The sequence below is a fragment of the Mytilus edulis genome, chromosome 4, assembly GCF_963676685.1.
Source record: "Mytilus edulis chromosome 4, xbMytEdul2.2, whole genome shotgun sequence".
NCBI lineage: Eukaryota > Metazoa > Mollusca > Bivalvia > Mytilida > Mytilidae > Mytilus > Mytilus edulis.
This window is the reverse complement of record NC_092347.1, coordinates 83,646,675-83,668,670: the sequence shown is the minus strand read 5'-3', so window position 1 is coordinate 83,668,670 and position 21,996 is coordinate 83,646,675. Positions and strand designations below refer to the sequence as shown.

General features: G+C 31.0%; 1 protein-coding gene across 7 annotated transcripts in view; it reads right to left on the bottom strand.

Annotated features, from left to right (window-relative positions):
* The window catches only part of LOC139520810 (echinoderm microtubule-associated protein-like 2), a 42,153-nt gene that overhangs the window by 10,629 nt on the left and 9,528 nt on the right, over positions 1-21,996 (bottom strand). For 3 of the 7 annotated variants that reach the window (XM_071313775.1, XM_071313774.1, XM_071313772.1), the window contains exons 2-18: positions 15,960-16,136; positions 14,858-14,954; positions 14,146-14,318; positions 11,661-11,781; positions 10,988-11,190; positions 9,702-9,799; positions 9,217-9,391; positions 7,800-8,025; positions 7,538-7,603; positions 6,578-6,910; positions 6,083-6,230; positions 5,596-5,745; positions 3,457-3,529; positions 2,893-2,991; positions 2,105-2,191; positions 1,007-1,150; positions 452-592 (exon numbers count right to left, since the gene is read on the bottom strand). In XM_071313775.1, the coding sequence (XP_071169876.1) occupies positions 452-592; positions 1,007-1,150; positions 2,105-2,191; positions 2,893-2,991; positions 3,457-3,529; positions 5,596-5,745; positions 6,083-6,230; positions 6,578-6,910; positions 7,538-7,603; positions 7,800-8,025; positions 9,217-9,391; positions 9,702-9,799; positions 10,988-11,190; positions 11,661-11,781; positions 14,146-14,318; positions 14,858-14,954; positions 15,960-16,067 (2,442 nt within the window). In that variant the 5' untranslated portion in view covers positions 16,068-16,136. Of the gene's footprint in view, positions 1-451; positions 593-1,006; positions 1,151-2,104; positions 2,192-2,892; positions 2,992-3,456; positions 3,530-5,595; positions 5,746-6,082; positions 6,231-6,577; positions 6,911-7,537; positions 7,604-7,799; positions 8,026-9,216; positions 9,392-9,701; positions 9,800-10,987; positions 11,191-11,660; positions 11,782-14,145; positions 14,319-14,857; positions 14,955-15,959; positions 16,137-18,120; positions 18,307-21,996 lie in introns of those variants that run through there. The other 4 variants (XM_071313776.1, XM_071313773.1, XM_071313770.1 and 1 more) reach the window with 3 other exon arrangements.

Genomic DNA, 21,996 nt, shown 5'->3' with positions numbered 1-21,996 from the left:
TGATAAATATTTTCTTGTCATTTATATTTTCTCGATAATACTGTTTTTTTAGTAAGTTAACCGCTTCTAAAATTCTTAAATCAGAAGTAAATAACATGGTATTTTAAATGATGCTTTGTATAAAAATTGGAAGATAAAAGATACTATTTTATTCGGATGTTAAGTGTAATTGTTACACATAACTTTAGTTTTGTTTTATATCTTTTTCTGAAGAATTAAAACCTATCTATACATTTAGTTTTCATAATAAAAAAAAACCATAAAAACATCCTGAATATTGTTTCTATACACCAGTATCGTAAATTATAAATAGAGTTGTTTTCATAAGTTTGGTGGTGTCAAGTAAATCTAAAATTAGAATAGTCTGTGTAAAACAAAACAATGCGCCGTTACAGATTCTAACAGAATGAACTAGAAATAGTGAATTCCTTTTAAAGATCTACACACTTACATCATGCGCATGCTTGACAAAGTTCGTTATCTTATTTCCACCATCCGCCCAGATATAAATAGTTCCATTGGAATCTCCGGTTACTAAGTCTCCTTTCTCGTTATGTTCAAGGAATATGATGAATTTTGCTTTCAGATAATTCTAAAAAATAAAGTTGACATATATTTGTTGTAATACTAGTACATGAAATAAATTTACATTAAGTGTGCAGACTGGTTCTTTCGTTTTTACAGCTGCCCCATACAATAAAACTTCAAATATTAACTTCACATTTCCTTTATCAGTGAGAAACAAAGAAAGTATTAGATAAGTATATCACAAGTTTACCATATGTAATCCTGATTCCACATTTGTTTTTAATCTTTTAGATAAATTGTTACCATCTTATTACGTTGGTTATATTAGAATTTCTTCCGACTTAATTTTAATTTTTGATGTTTTTCACATTCTCAAATTCCCTTAAAAATGGAATAAACAACAAAGTTGATTGGTGTTTGATGAACTTATATTTAAGTTATATAATTTATGTCATGATGAATGATGTAGAGCTCTCACATCATACTGTGGCTGAGCTACTGGTTGAAGTGTTCGACTCTCCTCGTAAATTTTCCACCATTGAAGATGTTCTTTTCCAGAGGTCACTAACAACTCTGGATACTTTTTATTGAAGGATATATCACAAATCAATTCTGTATTCACCTGTAAATAATAATAACTTCGACTTGAATCATCGTGATTTATGTTGATATTTTGTTCTTTGACTTTGCCAATTAAGATATATGTGGCATTTACTGTTGTTCTCCAGAATTCAATCTTGCAGTAATTGCATAAAGTTTTCATTTTAACTAATATATGAAAACCAGAAACAAAGTTAACTTAATAAAAGTAAATAATTACATTAGATGTATGTTTCATTATTATACGTTATTTTGATTGGCTAACAGCAATTTCGCTTCATTCTTCATTTCAAAATAAATTGCATGATGAAACATACATGATAACACACGTTTCTACAATAAAGTGCACTGGTAAATAAAAGAAAAAAACTTGATAGTAATCGTGTTTTCATGATCATAGCGAGAAAAATGTAATTATAAGTTAAATGCTTTTTTTAGTAATTTCATAGGGTTGTAAAAGCGTTGACCGTGTGTACATTTTTATACCAAATGTACTTCGGTCAACGCTTTTACACCTAAATGAATTTACAAAAAGAAGCATTCAATTCTTACTTAAAAAGATGTCGAGAGTGGTGAAATTAGAATATACCTGTTTGTTTCTACTTATTTGTCGGTCCCGCTGCTGGACTTTAAAACCTCGAAGTGACTATTAGTTTTCGGTAGCTAGTACTGCCGGATATAGGTATTATTTAAAGTATACATTTTGTTTGTGAATTTCTAGTTCATTATGCTTGTGTAATGGTCCTAAAGTGAAGTTTGCAAATTCCTAAGACAATTTGACCTTACATAAGTTTGTCCTTTAAGACCTTTATGTTTTTAGTGCCCTTTACATAATTTCATATTTTTCTTTACGCAACTCACTGTTATGAACAAAAACAAATGAAAGTTATTGTGACGTCTTAACATTCGCATTATCTGAAGTCATACTTCGATCTTTATTGAGCCACACACAGCTTTTTAATATTATATCACATACCTCTGTTTCAGTTATAAGTTCTCCTGAAGAAATATTCCAAATTGTCAGGCGTTTGTCGGGAGTATTGTCTACAGCAGCTAAAATATCCTGTATAAAGAAAAAACTGGTATTACTAAGAGTGAGGTAAATTCATACTAGAAAACCAAAACTTTCGTACAAAAATGTAGAGGGTGTTAATTTGATGCATTTCCCCTAAAACAGCTAAATATAAACAAAATAAAGTAAAAGTAACATAAATGTCAGCAAAATATTATCTATTGCCTGATGATACTCGATGTGCTTTCAATGCATAGTTCTTTTCAAACAATTCTGCATCTTGTTATTAGAAAAAAATTCAGATAACAGACCATATCTTTCGAAAGGTTATAAATCTCTTGTAATGCATATTTATTGATTGGTAATTGATTTACGCCGCATCAGCACAAAAAGGCTATATCTCGGTAAGGAATAATGCGGGTTTAGTAGGTCCTATATATCAAATTCCTTTCCAGAGGTAAATGTCCTGATATAGTCTCGTATTATGTTTTAAGTCCATTTGATTAACTTCCATGTTTATCTGTTTGCATTTGGATTATAAGAGCTGACAATACTATCGAACATTTACTCATTATTGTATTCCTTCTTGTTTGGGTGTCATCTGAAGCTTGCCTCTGGGTGTGGGATTTTATCGCTGTGTTGAAGATACGCTGGTGGCTTGGGCTGTTTTCTGCGCCTTGGTCGGGTTGTTGTCTCTTTGAGTAATTCCCCATATCCATTCTAAATTTTAACATAAATTCACGTAAAATTACCTCTGAGTTTGAAAATGCTAAGCACATAACAGATTTTTCGAACTCTTCGAGTACATGTGTTGTCTGTAAAGTATCGGATCTCCATATCCTAATATGAGGCTGAAATATTGTAATTTGGTTAGAGAACAATATAATTAATGGTGTTTTTATGGTTATACTTCTAACTATACTGTTTAATAAACTTTGAATTGTTCAAAATGCCAAGCCAAGGAATAACTTACCTTAGCTGTATTTGCAAAACCTTCCGGAATTTCGGGTCCTCAATGCGCACAGACATCGTATTTATTTCTACTTTTATCCTTTTTTATTCTATCATCACCTAAACCTTTTGAAGACGAAACGCGCTTCTGACGTACAAAATTAAAAACCAGGTATCTTTTTGTTAAGTTCTATATTTTTAACAGGGTGAGAAATTGTACGCTCCTTTATTTATAGCTTGTTAAAAAATCAGTGTCTAATCCCGAACAATGTACTGAATATTAAGAATCAATTGAAACTCAGTTAAACATAAAATGAAAAGGTATGTTAAGCATACAATATTTCAATTTGTGTAATCTTTCTTACCTTATTATGTGGTCTATGTTTAGAACATACTTGTCCAGTAGCTATTGTAACACCATTTGAATGAAGGGCAATACTGTAAAAGTATATTCATCTTCGTTATTTGAATATATAACTCAATAGATTGATGTGTTGTCGACATAGTGAAATGGTATTTTAACGTGTTGTGTTGGAATTGTGTAGATAACTTAATTCACACAAATGATTTTAGAATTTAAGACTTGTACTTCAATTTAGTTATCGCGGTTCGCCGTACCGTATAATTTTGTGTTTGTTATTATTGAGTTTAAGGATACCATAAATGATTTTAGAATTTAAGACTTGTACTTCAATTTAGTTATCGTTATTGGTGGTTACCGAACTTTAAAATCAGACGTAGCGATCCTTTTTCCATTTGGAGGAAGGCAGCAGATAATTGAACAAAATATAAAACCAAACATAAAATGTAATGAAAAAAATCAACATCTTGTAAATATAATAAGAATAAGAAACTGCTTTGGTTGTCAATGCTCTCCTACTTCGTATTTTATTATTTTCTTAACTTTTTTTTATTGGAGCGTCATTGATGGTTCTTTTGCGGACGAGGCAGGCGTCTGGCATAAATACAAAATTTCAATCCTGTTAACTATGATGTGTTTGTTTATGTTAAATTTCAGGTTATGTTTGAGTTTACATTTCTGGACGTCTTTATGTATTTTGCAAAATGAACTGATGAAGAATTCCGATTGATGTACATCAACGACTGATTTACAAATATACTCGGATTTTCAGAATGGGCTGCATCGTTTTCGTTTCATAAATGGTATAATTCATTACAAATGAACAATGCATGGGTTTTGATCCATGACATGTGTTCCCAAGGTGATACACATTGTTTAAATGTTAAGGGGGCTCCCGGGTATAAATCATTTTTTTTTCTAATATAGGATTTCGCTATATTTTTTTATAAATGAACTTTATCTTATACTTAATAGAAAAATAAAATAAAAAAATGGGGTCACCGTTCATTTAAGCTCACAATCTGCCTTCGGAAGAAGCATACAGTTTTGTTAATGTCCTTTTTTCTGTTGAACTAATAAGGAGAAATATAGGTTATAACGAAATAAAAAAAATAACCTAATTACAGAAATCGCTTAAATTTTACAATTATTTAGTTTATGTACAGCTTATTTGAAAACAATGATTAAAAAATAGGTCACCGATGAGTTAAAAAAGATATTTAAAATTTAATGCCAAAAAAAATGGCATTTTTGCACCAAAGGGAGATAATTTGGAGCTTTTTCAATGATACAAACATTTTAAAAGTCATCTGGGGCCAAACCGAAACGTTTTTTGTGGTTTATTTTTGTACCTTATTATAAAGGAATAACTTATAGTGGAATAAATAAAATTTGTAATGAAAAAATAAAGGTTTGATTTTTTTGCTGAAATTTTTGTACCCGCAAGCCTCCTTAAATTCTGTTACCACAATCTGCAGAAGTCATAGATTTATGACATTTGAACAGCGGAATACAACTGTTGCCTGTATTTGATAGTTTGGTTGCCATAATCGGCGAGATGGCTGAAAACCCAGTTACAATAAAATTGCAACACATACATATATTCATATAAGTTATATTCTATATGTATAAATTCAAATATTATTAAAGGCTGTGGCCAAATACGACCAATTTGTTGGTTTTACAAACATCTGGGATAACAGAATCGTGGTCTGTATTGACTATTATAAAAACCAGATCAACATTTATAAATACAACTGCATCTTGAGCATAATGGCGCGTGGTATATTATGTTCTAAATAAGAAATGCTCTATAATAAACTTAACTTGTAATTGTTTCTAAATTGTTAGGTGATTGACCTGTTTTTGGTAAAATTTGATTATATATACGCAAAACAATATAAAACTGAACTGGAATTATTTTTTTTATTTCAGTTTTTGATTAGTTTAAAGCAGTTGATTTGACCTTTAATTTAACCTCTAAAATCAAGAGGTTTTTTCTCCTTAATCAGGAAAAGAACTGATGGTTGTCTCCAAATATATAACATAAATGTGAATGTGGCACCAGACAGGTGATGGCCATCACATTGTTTATAAAAAAAATAATAACCAAATAAACAAATAATCTAATAATCAAATATACCATTTGATGTATTCTGTGTGTTCTTTGTAATGCCTCTGTTTATGATGTTCCTTGTCATATAAAACAACAATGTTAGATATAAAGTACACCAGCTCTCCATTGGCTAAAACATGTATGTTATTCCTACAGTCGTTTCCACGATAGCCATACCTAAAATTCATTTGGTACTTAAATGTTATCGTAATTGTTTTACAAACGGTATATTTCTGATGTAAATGGGAATTATCAATTTTCAAAAGAAATCACAATTAGTCAATTACAATGAACAACATAAAAATAATTAGCCATTTTTTCAATATTTCCATAACAGTAAATATATCATTTTATTCTATAACCTTTTTATATTATTTTAATATTTAAATTTTTTAATTGATAATAAACATATGTTATTTTAACACTTATTATCTTTTAATTATTTACTGCAGTCAAATGCTTGTTGAAAATATACTTCTTACACTTAGTCAAGCTAAAGCCGAATATTACTTACACCCAGTCAAGCTTAAGCCGAGCTTCAGGAGGTTCTAATTTTACCGTTTCAGTATCGTATCCAACTGGCTTAGAAAATTCAATAGTATGCCCATTTTTTGTTAAAGTAAGATTATCTCCATCTGAGCATCCGCTATCATTTATTGTTGCTAAATAAAAAAAGTAATTCTCATTAATTTTTACTGTGCCGGTAATTGAACTTGTTAACCTTAGAAAAATGCGTTAATTGAAATTTGCCTTTATTAAAAATCAGTTTCGGCAACATATGTTTTTTTTTATATAGTGTTTGGTTAACTTTATTTGTACTATAAAGGTTATTTCGAAAATGTTCGTTTGCTATTTTATTCAAACTTATATTAGTTCCAATAAATAGATTCATCTCACATTGCCATTCCTTTCTATCTGGATGCATATTGATTCGAAAGAAGGAAATCCCATTTTAAACTACTGTTTTGAGTAAAACAAATGGTGTCTCACTGATATCAGATCAACTCACACTTTGGAACTTCTTTCTCTTTTTCTTCCACGTTGTCAGTAATATCCTCAGTTTGGGGGTTTTCAAGGCAGACCTCTGTCTGGTTCTCATTACTCCCAGAATCGTCGGTTAAGTTTTTCTTAGAATTATCCGTGTCTTTAACAAGAGTTATATCTCTTGGACTGACTTCTTGAGTTTTATCATTCTCTGTTTTCTCCTCCTGGTCTGTGTTTTGATTAGTTTCTTTTTCTTGATTCTTTTTTTCCTCTTTATTCGAGTCCGTGTCCTCTTTTTCAGTACTCTTTTCTTTTAATTCTATCTTTTCTTCCGATTCTTCTTCCTCCTTCTTTCGACCTAAATATCAATTCAGTGTTAATAATATTATGGAAAAAGAAGCATAGATTAAGTTTTTTTCTTAAATATGCTGTTGTTTTGAACGTAATTCAGGTTTCGGTTATAAAAATATTTTCAATTTTTGAAAAAAATTCTTTAAAATCTTAATAACTTCAAATAAAAGTTGTACAGTAACATTTTAAGCATTTTTCTAAGTCATTTACTCATACAATTATATGCACTAATGACACATGTAGCTTATGATATGTGGAAACATTCAGGGACATTGATGTTTCATGACATTAACAAGCAAGATTCAATACGTACACCAAGAAGGCAAACCATGAATAAGGATAAAATAAGATATGCATGTGGTATTTTATTGTCAATGTACTAAAAGTGGCGTAAAACTCAATTCAATCAATCAATCAATATTATCAACGTGTATCTCCGACTCCTGTCAACAGTCACAAATTTTCAATATTATTAACTTTACAAAGAATGATTATGTTATGCCTTTTCTCGGCATTCAATAAAAACCACACATGAATTTCATATTTTTGTTTAGGAATAACATATACAAAGTACAGTGCTGCATTTACGAATAAAACTTTACAAAGCATAATCATAAAAATTCTTATACATTACCTGCTATTAATGATTTAAAAGTATTCAATAAAGATGGTGTCTTCTGAAGCGCTGGTTTCTGTGTATCTAAACAATACAAATGTGCATAGGTGCTCTTAAAACAACACTTAAAACGCGCATAGTATCATCTGCATATAGAAAATTAACATTTATTAAGTGACTGACAATAAATAGAGATCTACAAATACCATTAATAATACATGAATCTCATAACTGATAAATATCGAAATTCTGAAATAAGTTAATCTTTCAAATTATATACCTTCTGGTTTTTCCTCCGTGGTTTTCTTCTCTGACTCCTGATTTTCTTTTTGTGGTAACGTTTTACTCTTCTCATTTTCTTTTTGTGGTAACGTTTTACTCTTCTCATTTTCTTTTTGTTCTTCCGTCTCTTCGTGTTGAGCAAGTTTTTCTTTTGTTTCATTTTCTTTATTTTCTTCCACTGATTTTTCTTTTTTGTTCAGATTTGCAGCTCTGTTTATAGATCCCTGAAGAAAATAAAGGTCATGCCGCTTGTACCAGACTTACAGTTCAGTTAGTGCATAATAAATAATCCACCCATGTTTGTCACTTTTTTAATGTTGAGGGTTTGTACACGTGGAAATAATGTTGGAAAATAGCAGAAGATACCATGGGGCAATAAAAACCATGAGCTCTTAAAGACAACATAAAGATGAAAAAAAAAAAAAAAAAAACTACAGACCATATGTTTACACTTAACTTAAACTGAAATTTGAGGTAAACCAACCCAATCAGATACTGAGGGTGAACTAAGTTGCTCATGAAGAATAAGATTATCCTGCCCCAAAATTATTGTCGTTTTGCACAATTTAATTAAAGTTCCGGTCAGAATTCGCATTCAATAATGACGTAAGTGATGTGAAAAGGGGATTGAACCATCGACAAGTGGTTCATATTTACTGTGTATCTTGTTTTATGATATCATATCAACTGGGAAATACAAGTACATGTATTTATACATTTGATGGAGGTTCTGCAGAAATGACGCTAAATAGAAATGGAAAGTTGACAACGAAAAATATGTATTATATTGTTTGTCATTAAAGTTGAGCTTTCACTCGACCTTCACAGTTAATTTCATGATATGTAGATATAGACAATGAGCAGACATAACTGTATCATGCATTTGAAGTTCAAAAGATAATTGCGAGCAAAAGCAACCAAGCTTTGTTAAGTGAGAGGAAATCATCTATACATTGGTTTAACAGAGTAAAATTTGTCCTTTTCTCAAACTTGACATTTTTTTTATCAACGTCAACGATAGTAATTTTTGTAAATTAGTACCAATATACTGCAATTGAGAGTCGACTTTCTTTCAGGGAAATTAAACATAAACAACAGTTCTACTCATACAAAACTTGAATCATGCTACCCTAGACATGTAGTGTTTGAGCTACCCTAAATTGAGTAGGTCTATTTTCGTTCATTGGCACTTGATGAATATTGATTATTCATTTTCACCGCCAAATATTAAAGAAATTCTAAAATATCAAAAATTTCATGTTGGGTTTACTGTTTGGAAATGAAAATTGTAGAGGTGTGCATGCTTTGTCTTACACCTTGTAACTTTAAACCTAACTTCAAAAATAAATTTCACAATACACAAAGAATTGTTTATTTTTTATGATACACATAGGATATAAGAGAATTCTTTTTACCTTCTTTAAAAGTCTGTTTACCAGTCTGGATTTAGTTTGATTAGAAAGCATATCTGATGCCTCAGGTACAACAGGAGTTTTACTTTTCATCAACTCTGGTAAGGAAGACATTTCAGGATACTTTCTCCATGCATTTTTCTGTGCTTTTTCCAGGAAGCTTAAAAACTCTGGCCAGCTGTTAACAAAATATGAGAGTATACATTTGAATCCCCTACATTTATCATCGTGTAATTACGGAACTGTATTAACTTTTTCCATTCGTTTAGAAAAGAAAATATACATTCAAATGATAATTTGACAAATACGAAACAAATAGAAATCCATTCACCGCAGATTTCAGAACCAGGTTAAGAAATGTGCACGGTATTCATTGCCAAATGTTGTTAAAGTCCTTTATCTTCGACTGTCTCACGAATTTACCATAGAGCTTTTATATAATACATAGTATATCTTATTTTTTTCATCTTAACAATGTTATTATTTACCTTACAATATTATGGTTGTCCAGATCACATCGTTTTACTAATACCTTAAGAAGAGCTCCGTACAATGGTTGTTGTTTCAAGGCAACGATATCAAATACCTATCATGAAAAACAAAACTATACATAAATAACAATTTAAATAATAACACAGTGTTATTAACACTGCAAAATCTTATTATGATGAATAGGACAAATATTTTACCACTAGACGCGGGATGACTGCATGTTTTAATGTGTTCTTACCCTGTCAACACACTTTACTTTTCCCAACTTCATACAATTTACAAAGTCTCATAAATGCAACAGTAGTATACCGGTGTTCAAAAGTCATAAATTGATTGGGAGAAAACAAATCCAGGTTACAAAACAAAACCGATTGAAAACGCATCATCTATAAGAGTTAAACAAGGGAATAACAGGAACACCGAAGTTCAACAAAAGCAATCGCCAACACACATAGAAACGACTATATGATAACAACTGCCATATTGCTGGCTTGGTAGAGGACATTTTTAGAAAAAAAAATGTGGGTTGAACCTAGTTAAATTGCATGCTAAACCTCCAGAAGACCGTATTTAGATTCCTGCAATGCAAGGTATTTATTACAATGGCGACCATCGTCCACAATAAACTTATACATTGCTCGAATTGTCTGGTGTACAAAATATTATAAACCTAGAAAATTTGATAAATTTTAAAACTACTGGGTTGTTTCCAATGTCGGTCGACCACAGTGAAACACCATCCAAGTATTCAGCAATTTCATTTGAAATGAAATATTATTAATATGCTCGTGTCTGTTAATCTACTGTTGATAAGTTGTGAAGTATTCGTAACACTAGCGTTTTTTTTTTATCTGCAGGCGACTATCTTAGTCGTATTTGCTACATGCTTTTGGAACTGTTTGTTTTAAATGCTCTTCAACGTCGTACTTGATTTTGTCTTCCAACTGTTTTGATTCGAGAGCCACCGATGAGTCTTATGTAGACGTAACGTGCATTTGGCGTTCAAAAATAAACACGATGTCTTTGATATTTTTAACATGAGTTGGGAGTCAAGAAATGGTTATGTAAACTACTACCGTTAAGTTCTGCTAGTTCAAGACAATTCGTACATATAAAATGGTGTGGTATTAGTGTCAATGAGACAACTCTCCATCCAAGGCACAATTTGTAAAATAAACCATTATAAGTCAAAGTACGGCCTTCAACACATAGCCTTGGCTCACACCGAACAGCAAGCTATAGAGGGCCCAAAAAAATGACTAGTGTAAAACCATTTGGTTACCTCATCGTTTGATATTTTTCCAGTTTTCTGTTTATCCTTCAATTGGAATGCCAGTCTCAAAGCCTCGATATCGAAGAAGGTATTGTCTTTCACCAACAATTCCTCGAGTCTACGCAGTAAATCTGCATCTTTTTCTTCCGGATTGGTGTCCATGTGAGGTTCCAGGTCATTTCTTAAATGCATAGCCATGACACTATCGCGTCCTAGAAAATTGTAAAACAAAACAGTACTTAAAAGTTGAATTATTAATTTAATATTAGTGTTTATTCCAAAGCTTTCGTCATTTAGGTTCTTCAATGTTTTTCGACTTCGTACTTTATTTAGAATAATAACTATTTTGATTTGATCATCACTGATAAGTCTTTTGAAGACAAAATGCGCGGGTTAATATTAGGTTTTTATCTTTGATTATTACTAATTGTAACATGCAGTCGGAAAAATGAAGAATATTCATTTGTTGTTAAAAGGGGGTGGGGTTTAAACTTGACCAGGTATTTAATAAATAATCTAAAGGAATGAAGTGTTCCATCAAGTATGTAAAATATTTTAATTTGCTTTACTTTTGAGCAACCAAACTGCTTTGAGATTACCAAAGCTGAATATGTGTTGTTGTACTTATATTCACGTTTAGAGTGGACATAATCTTATATTTGAATCCGTCCATGATACTCACCAGATCTTGAATGTGCTTCTGATAGATACTGAAACAGTTTATCTATATTTATTCCGTGCTGATCTTCAAATTTTCCCTGTAGAATCTGTACTACTCTGCTGTTTAACTGAATAGCGTTATCCTGAGTAAATGTAATACGAACAAAATGTTATCAACATAAATGATTTGAAGAAAAACAGTTTATAATTTACGATTCTGGCTATGCAATAAAACACAAAATAATAATAACTGAGACAACTATAGAAGTCTCAGAAAATACGAACAAATATTCTGAAGGCTGCAAATGAAATTTTTAAAATTTAAAACAATAAAGAAAAGTCAATTGTCAAAGTCATTTTTATCATCATTATTAAAAGGCGTCTGAATTCCTGAAATATTAAATTACTGATAATGGTAAAAAAAAATACTAAGGTAGCAATACACAGTTAGGAGTTTAGTTTCGCATTTTGGCCCCTGTGGATTTTTAAAATAGGAAAGTTATTGTGTAATAAAATTCATTTTTAGACAGATGAGTGCTAATTTAGCCTTCAAAGATGGTTTATAAGTTCATCAAGATTATTTTTTACATGTTTTATGGGCTGTTTTCGGTTTGACAATCCGTATTTTCATAGCTAGACCGGCCATCGGTCCAGAAATTAATGTACTGTTTACAAACACTCTTTTTCTACGCGAAGTTTTTGACGCAATTTTACAAAAAAATGAGACGAAAGACATATGATTATCATTGGATTTGCTGAATGATATATGTACACAGTTTCAGAAAAGGTATTACTTCAAGCGATTGAAATTCTACTTTTAGCCAAATTTTGGGGAAATATATGACATCTTTCCCCCCCTTTTTGCAATATTTTATAACAAATAAATGCAGATTGTTGCCATGGATACACCAAAAAGAAATTATATTTTTCCATTTTATATACTGGATATAAAATCTATGGAAGATTCTGATTACATACATATGCCCATATATAACACAAACAGTAAGCTTGATATTGCAAGAAAGCAATGAAAAGGGGATGGTAAAATTCATAAGGGCAAATTTTAGTATTTTTTCCTAACTGTTTATTGCTACCTTATGGCATACTTACCAAGCTCAGAATTGTATAATTTAAGACTTTTCATGCCACAAATCTATTGATATTTAGATTCTTAATCAATTTCTGAGTAAATTGAGTGTTTAAGAATGACAATATATGTCAATTTTATTGTTTACAGTCCTTAGCAACCAAAATTAGACATTTTGACACAAGGCTTATATTTGTACTCTATCGGCTTAAATTTTGCTTCTGATGGATTGGGCTGCATGTAGTGGCCTAAGTATTGAACGCGTTGGGTTTTTTCTTGCGAATATATCAAATTATTGTTTTTATCAGGATTTCATGTTACATTTTGGCATATATTAAATGTATAGTTAAATCAGATGTAAGAAATTGATTCCCTATCACCAAGTTTTTTTAATCAAGTCTTTGGTATGCAATAAGCATAAAGATTAACATTTTTATGCTTGAAATTGCTAAATTTTATACAATGTTGCATCATCAGAGATCTTATTAAGATATTCAACATTAAAAAACTGACAAAAGAGGAACAGTTTTTAAGATTTGGCTAAAAATTGAGGTAGAGACAAGATTTACACTTTGACTTGGCACCTTTCTTTAAAATCAGTTTTTGTCGCGTTTCAGTGTCAACTGCTAACCTTCATAAAATATTCATTACTCAACCAACTTTCAAAAATAAAAGGCCATTTTACTCGTATTAGCTAGCAGAACTCAGAAAATAAGTTAAAAGGGAGAATTTGAAAAAAATATTTACTATTAAGGTAGCAATACACAGTTAGGAGTTTAGTTTCGCATTTTGGCCCCTGTGGATTTTTAAAATAGGAAAGTTATTGTGTAATAAAATTCATTTTTAGACAGATGAGTGCTAATTTAGCCTTCAAAGATGGTTTATAAGTTCATCAAGATTATTTTTTACATGTTTTATGGGCTGTTTTCTGTTTGACAATCCGTATTTTCATAGCTAGACCGGCCATCGGTCCAGAAATTAATGTACTGTTTACAAACAGTCTTTTTCTACGCGAAGTTTTTGACGCAATTTTACAAAAAAATGAGACGAAAGACATATGATTATCATTGGATTTGCTGAATGATATATGTACACAGTTTCAGAAAAGGTATTACTTCAAGCGATTGAAATTCTACTTTTAGCCAAATTTTGGGGAAATATATGACATCTTTCCCCCCCTTTTTGCAATATTTTATAACAAATAAATGCAGATTGTTGCCATGGATACACCAAAAAGAAATTATATTTTTCCATTTTATATACTGGATATAAAATCTATGGAAGATTCTGATTACATACATATGCCCATATATAACACAAACAGTAAGCTTGATATTGCAAGAAAGCAATGAAAAGGGGATGGTAAAATTCATAAGGGCAAATTTTAGTATTTTTTCCTAACTGTTTATTGCTACCTAACCTGACAGGCTAAATTAAGTTCTTTGACTGAAATCCGTCCATCTACGTTACTGTAGTGACGTAAACTCATCTGTAGAGCGCGCATGCGTTGTCTGCTGTATTCAGAAACATTATCGCTGATCAAAAGCATCGTTTTATCCTCTGCATTAACGGTTACATTTTCTGTTTTTCTTCCTTAAAACATAAAAAAAAACTCAACTAATTTAAAACATTACTGTAATTACTGCAAGTTTTTCACTCTCTTTTTGTCGAACTTATTTATTTTGTCGAATTTATTTCTTTTGTCGACTGTTTTGCCTATCTGTTACAAGATGTTGAAACTTTATTGATACTTCTTTAGCAAACTAAGTGTTAATGACGGAGTTACGTGATGAAGTTATATTTAATTCATCATGTACATATTTTTCAAAATTATTTTCTGATTGTCATCTTCAAAATTTACAAATGTAACAGGATTATTTTGTTAATGATAAAAAATTACTACACAATTTTTCTTTCTTCAAAATATTTTCTGATCAAACTTTCAATTATACTAATAACATTTACTCTATAGATGATGTGTTTCCCTTTGGTTTCAGATTGTAACCCGGATCTGTTTTCTCTCAATCGACTTATGTCTCTTGAACAGCGGTATTCTCCTGTTGCCTTTATTTTACTTTTTATAATGTTGATCACACATCAGCATCAACTTATTATCTACTATGAAAACCTACCTTCTAAGGTCTGGTTGTCCGTCAATTCTGTAGCTTGTGGTGATCTTTTAGGTTTTCTCATAGGTGGGTTATATGGACTTTTCCCTCTTTTTCTATCCTATATTCAGAATACATGTTAGTTACTAGTATATCAATTTCAAAATTTCTTCAGAATAAAATGTTTCATTTTCTAAATGAATTAAAAAATATTTATGTTCTTAATAAACCGAAATATGCCTAAAAGTTAATTTGTCAATTGGAACTTGAATTAACGTTGGCTAATTTCGACAGGGAAAAAAAAGCAATTTTAGTGTTGCGCAAAATATTTCATTTTGGTAAACAAACTAATCATAGATACCAGGTACAGTAATGAATGCCACATTTTTCGGCTTGTATTTAAAAGTTAAACAGTTTTATAAATCCATTAAAGAACATTTTTCAGTGCTTACAAGACATTATTCTGTCAAATATCAGTATTAATATTTTTGTAACGCTCTTTTGCATGTATCATTTTGGTTACAAAAAAAACTTTCGTGAGTTGGCTGTGTCTAGTCCCATTTCTAGACCTTTTTATGAGCGTTTAGGTAAAAGGTTTAAAAGAGTAAAAGGAATCTTTGACTTCAATATTCTCATATCGACGAAAAGTGACACAGGGTACAACATAGAAAACCTAATAATTGGTAACACGAAGCCAACCAATAAAACAATGGGTCTGTTTCTTTTTGGAATGATAATAAAGAGAAAAGCGACACAAAAGGGACATTCAATTTTTGAAGAAAAATTACAATTTTATTTTATTTGTTTACTTTGAAATTGTATGAAAAATAATATTGGATTGTACAACATTGTATCTTTCTGTACTGTTTTATGACTTTAATGTATGTCTCTGAAGAAAGCGATTGACTCTTCAGAGTTTCGTATGACATGATTTATCTCATTAGGTTAAATTATTTTATTTTTTAGCTGCGAGTATCCACTAATAAGGTATTTTCAGTTATTGGATGGATTTCTTGTTAATGACCTAAATGACAAATTCCTTCAAAAAGCTATACATGGGATTGCCTGCAATAAATTTATGCGTATTTATAACATGATCTTAAGGGAAACACTAATCATGACGTACCAATGTCCTGGTGTCATTGGGTCCATTTTTCTTCTGGTTTTGGTTTCTTTGTATTTTCTTGTCAGCGTTGCGATTATAGATTTGTGCTTGAGATTGACCTAACGGCATACTGTCACTAGTGTCCTTTGAACCTAAGTAGTGATCTTCCAATGAACATTCATCACCATCATTGTAACCCTACAAAGTAAAGTTTTACCAGTAACAAATCTTTCTTACTTTAAAATATCATTACTCTTAAGATAAAACAAATATCAGTGTGTACCCAATTCGACTTATTAATTATTGTTTTAATTTCTTGTGCAAAAATTGTGCCAAACAGTATCCAAATGGAAATGACACCGTATCGAAAGTTATAAAAGTGTTTAGAGCCGAGGTTCATTTTCGAAATGTATTTATACATGCTCATACAAATGATGATATTTAATTGACAAAAAGACGAATCATTTGATTCCGTCATTTCAAAAAAGAAAATCTTATGAAAGAACCCATGTCGTATGATAAACTTATTGAGCAACTACAAGAATTAACATTATGTACGCTAGACGCACGTTTTGGCTAAAGTAGGCTTATCAATGACAAAAGAATAAAAAAAAAGTTTAAAGGACAAATAAAGTACGAAGTTGAAGATCATTGAGGACACAAAATTCACAAAGGTTTTACAAAACACAGCTAAAGTAAATCTTTCACTTGGGTAGAATATCTTTAGCATTTCTAAAACTTCACAGTTTGTTAGCAGTTAGTTTATGATTATAATCATATCAATGATAACTCATGTCAAGACAGCAGTGCTAGGCTGTCTTCGAGGAAAAACCTTCACCAGCATTGCATCGACCATGTGAATGTATATAAACTCATCATAAATATCAGGATTAAGTTTTGTACACCAGACGCGCGTTTCGCCTACAAAACAATAATAAGAGAAGCACAATTCAAACAATGTTGAAGGCCAAATAAATTACGAAGATGAAGAGCAATGAGGACACAAAATTCTGAAAATTTCTGTCATATACAATTATGATAAATATAAACCTAGGGTAGAAAATCCTACAGTATTTCTAGAATTTTATTGTTTTGTAAGCAGTTTTGTTTTATAATAGTGACCATATCGATGATAATTAATGTCAACTTAGAAGTGCTGAAAACTGGGATGGTTATACCCTCGGGGGAAAAAACATCCACCAGCAGTGCACGTGACATTGACCCAGCGATTGTAATTAAACTCATCATAGATATCAGTCAAAGTTTAAAATTTTGTACACCAAACGCGCGTTTCTTCTACAAATCACACCAGTGACGCTCGAATAAAAAGAGAAAACAAATTCAAATTATTAAATTATTAGCTTTGTTTACCAATTTTAATTATCAACAATATCTTTTCGCATTAAATATTGTGTTTCCATTAATATTTGACGAAGATTTTCAACTGCTTTTGATGCCTGTTTTCATGACATTGTTGACCCGTTCCAGCAGTGCACGTGGCTTCGACCCAGTGATTGTAATTAAACTCATCATAGATACCAGTATAAGATACGTATACCCCAGAAGCGCGTTTCGTTTATCGCTCGCAAGCGACCACCAAATAAAAAAAAGAAAACAAATTAAGATTATTAAAGTGCTAGCTCTGCTTGCCGATTTGATCAACACCATCTTTTCGCATTAAATATGTTCGTGTTCGTACTTCATACAAACGGTCATGTTTAAAATAGAATATCAAGTTTCATTAATTTCAGAACTTACTGCTTCATTTCATAGACAATTTCTGTCGTAGTTTTGGGTTGAAATTTTTACTTTCAGATTCAAAATAAAAATAACATGATATTTTCTGATTTCCAATAAATGAAAAATTAAGACCGAATTCTATTTTCTGCGCTTCATGCAAAATATGAAGGCTAATTGTCTTCATTTCATATAAATGGTTAACAAATCACACCATCCGATTCGGTATCAAATTAAGTTATTGTGATTGTAAAGACACATTTAGGTTCTTTATTGTTGTGTGCGGTTTCAATCCTCTAAAAATAATTTGTTTAACATTTTAAGTTAGCATTGGGGTACTTCTCTTTCTTTTAAACGGACCAATTTCTATCCTGACGAACACAAAAATAAAATAAAAACCGACACGACCTTATAAAAAATATATTAAGAAAAAATGTCACCTTACCAATTTGCCCTGCTTTTGTCTTTCGTCACGTGATAATCCATACCGATAACGAGCATCGGGAGAAATGTGAACAAATTTCTCCTTCAATAATGAACATTTCATTCTAAACATGAGAAACAATCGTGCTTTTCCCAGACAACTTCAAAGTTATATAAAATAATTAATGTACATTTCCATCCAATTCACACAGAACAAATACATCCGAACACAACATATAATATTTCAGCCTAAAATTCAGCCAGTGGTGTCGTTAAAACAGACATCAAAAGCAATCGCACATCTTCGTCAAATATCATTAATTGAAACACAAACCTTCCCTCATATTGACATTAGGTTCAAAACACCAGCATTTAATCTCCACAAATGTTGAACTTAGAGAATTAATTATTGTAACTGTTCAATTAAGCCGTACGTTTCTGTTAGATTCTCATTCGAATGAGTAGACAATTAACCAAACACTTAATGAATACCAATTTAGGTACAATAGGTTGCAATGACGTTTATTACAATATTGTTGATCAAAATAAGCATTCTTTATCGATAACTTGCAGAAATGTCACAAATACAAGACCTTTTTCCTAGACATGGTGTCACACTGTTTTTCAAATAACATTTTCAATTTTTAATGGGCTCATTTTATTTCAATATTTCAGTAATCTATTGTTAAGCCGTCCCTTCATTTTAATTTGTTTAGCGCCAAGTCATTTTTCCAAAAGCTAATAGTTGACGAAAATAACACGTACCAAATATAAAGTAAGGCGCCAATTTTTAGAAAATATTTTATTTCTTTTTCATTTTGGTAGATAATTCAATGTATATCTAGAACATAATAAATTTTATTGGGATAAACTACTGCAGATCGAAATTTAGCGAAAGTTAGCGACCGAGTGTCATTTCTCAAATATGCTGGTTGTTTCCTTGTGTAATATTAAGGTATGCCTGATATTTTTCAGAGACAGGTGCCTGTGAAACAATGGTGCAATAAACACATTCAACCTTTAAGAGATTTCAAACTAAATCGGTGTAATTGAACGTATATCCATTTTGCTTAATTTTACTTCAGAGTTGAGAACGTTAATTAAGGATAGAAATCGTGCAATGTGTAATCTATCATAGACAGAATTCTATGAAATCCTTTTTGCGTCAAACAGTATATATATGGAACAGAATTGCATTATAAAAGAGAATTTACAAAAGAAATAAATGTATTACTATGGATAATGAATATCGATATCGGTATATATATATTTTTTTAAATCTGATAAATCATTTTGTAATGCATTTCCTTATTAATTTTTCACGTAAAACAATCAATTCATGACATGATATATGTATCATTGTTTTATCGCTCTCAATCATACTTATTTATTGATGATGTCTACTACTGTCTTTCTTCTGGAGTTTAGCGCATTGGGTTGACTAGAGCTAGGTTTTTTTTGGCTTATACAAGAAAAGCCTTGTCACAAACTTTGACGAGTAGAGTTATCAAGCTGCTTAACTATTCCTGCACCAAAAGAACATTTTTGAAATTTGTAAAAAGCGTAGGTGTATTTCAGTACATAAAAAAGATTAATTCAGCTATATACATGTATTGTGTAATAGTTTCTTGTCAAACATTGATCCAACTATTCTGGTCGAATTAGAAAAAGTTGATCTTGGTCAGGTTCTCAATATATATGAAATACTTGCCACTGAACTTAAGCAAGCTTAGAACACAATGTTTTAGTAGTAGATTTAATCATTCAAAAAAAGTTTTTCAATTTACTCATTGCATTTTGTTCGGCATAACAACGCATTATCAAGAATACTATACTTTAAAACAATACCTATGTCATTGTTGAAATCAAAGAAAGGAATATAATTTGATGACTTAGAGAAACAAATACCACAAACTGTATTAAAGAAAAACAATCATTGATAGTTACATATCAACAAGTGCTCCGATTACTGAAACCGGCTCTTTAAAATACATTATACCTTTACTCATATTTCTATTCAATATCTATAAGTATGCAGTACAACAGACATCTTCGCTAGCAAAGGGTTACGATCCACTCCCGTTTACTCCCGTTACGGGAGTGGATCGTAACCCTTGGCTAGCGAAGGTGTACAACAGACGGTATATAACAATAATTGACTGTCCCTATTAACGGCTTTTTCTGTGGGTTACATTATCGTTGGGTTTTGTTGCACTTTAGTGTTTATATTTTTTCGTTGTTTTCCTCTTATATTTGATGTTTATCTCAGTTTTAAATTGTAACTCCGATTTGTCTTTTCTCAATCGATATAGATATATGACTTTCGAACAGCGGTAAACTAATGTTGCCCTTATTTGATGCTTTAAAATATACAAGAGAACGACAGAAAGTAATATTTCAAAATTAAATTCCTCGTCAAGAGAAATTAACCGTTGAAGAACACAGTCAAACACGTTAGTTATAAAGTAACAAAGATTAGAGTAGTTTGGAAAAGTTTGAATAATTTCCGAGAATAAACGGTTTGTTTTTACATGTTTTAGCCAAATAATTCCTCTTCGAATCAGAATCTTTAAACCAACCTCAAAACTCCTGTTTTTTTATTTATATTTTCTTATGAAACATTTATTGAAACAGCAATAATAAAAACACGCTTAAATTCAATTGCTACAGTAATAGTAAAAAACACGCTTAAATTCAATTGCTACAGTAATAGTAAAAAACACGCTTAAATTCAAGACTGTATAATAATCTTTTTTTAACCTTGAACTACTACGTAATGTATATGATAAAGACATCAATAAACAAGCATGCGACCGTCTTCAAATTCGTATCGTGTACCAATGGTAACTAACTAATTTGAAGGAACTGGTAACTACTATTTCTTGTGTCTCTGTAATATTGTTCCAGGTCTGGGGTGGGGTGGGGGTGGGGGTGGGTGTGGTGCGCTTTCTAACATCTTTAACCGCGCCATATTCTTTATGTGACTGTACCATGTCAAGAGTATGCAGTCCAGTGGATGTCATTTGTTCATGTCTGTCATATTTGTTTTTCATAAATTGTTTTGTTATATATTAGGCCGTAAGTTTCTCAATTGAATGTTCCATATTTTATTTTCATTTCAGAGATCCTTCAATGTGGTCTATACAGTAGGTTTTTTTCATTGTCAAAGGCTGTACGGTTTTCTATATTTGTTTTAAATTACATCCCCTTTATTTGAACCTTGGTATATAGCTGTCTCATTGGCAATGATACAGCTTCTCCTTATTTGTATATTGTTTCCTTATTTGCTTCGTTGAGAATTAATTGTATAACATTTAAATTCAAGTCATATTTGCTCTGTGTTTTACTGAATTATCTTCCGTTAGTGGCTTCTCATTGAATTTTTCAAACATGTAATCAATCTCTTTCATGTAACTTACGATTGCTATTTGTACCATTTTTGTTTTAAAGTATTGGGCGCAATGCTTTCCGGTGTATATAATCTTTCAATTCAATTCGTTTACTAGACTGTTGTATTAATTCCGTTTTTAAAAGAATGTCAATATTCAGCACAGAGCCAATATTTGAACGTTAAGTCTATCAAGTATCAGGTAAAAATTGATTTCCCTAGCAATAAAAATAATTACTTTTCCATTTTTTAACCGATCGATTCTAAAATAGTAGTTATTAGAAAGAGATGGTGCCGATAGGAATATTAATCTAAACATATAAATTCTTAATACGTTAGAAAGGCAGAACATGGTAATTAATCTGATATTTAAACAAACTTTGATAGTTTATAGTTCTACACTTGTATTGCTATCGTACATCTTGCAATCATCACTGGATATGTGATGATTAAATAGTTGCATGGAAAGATTTTTATCACATGGGGTTTTGCGTTAAACCAAAAGTAATT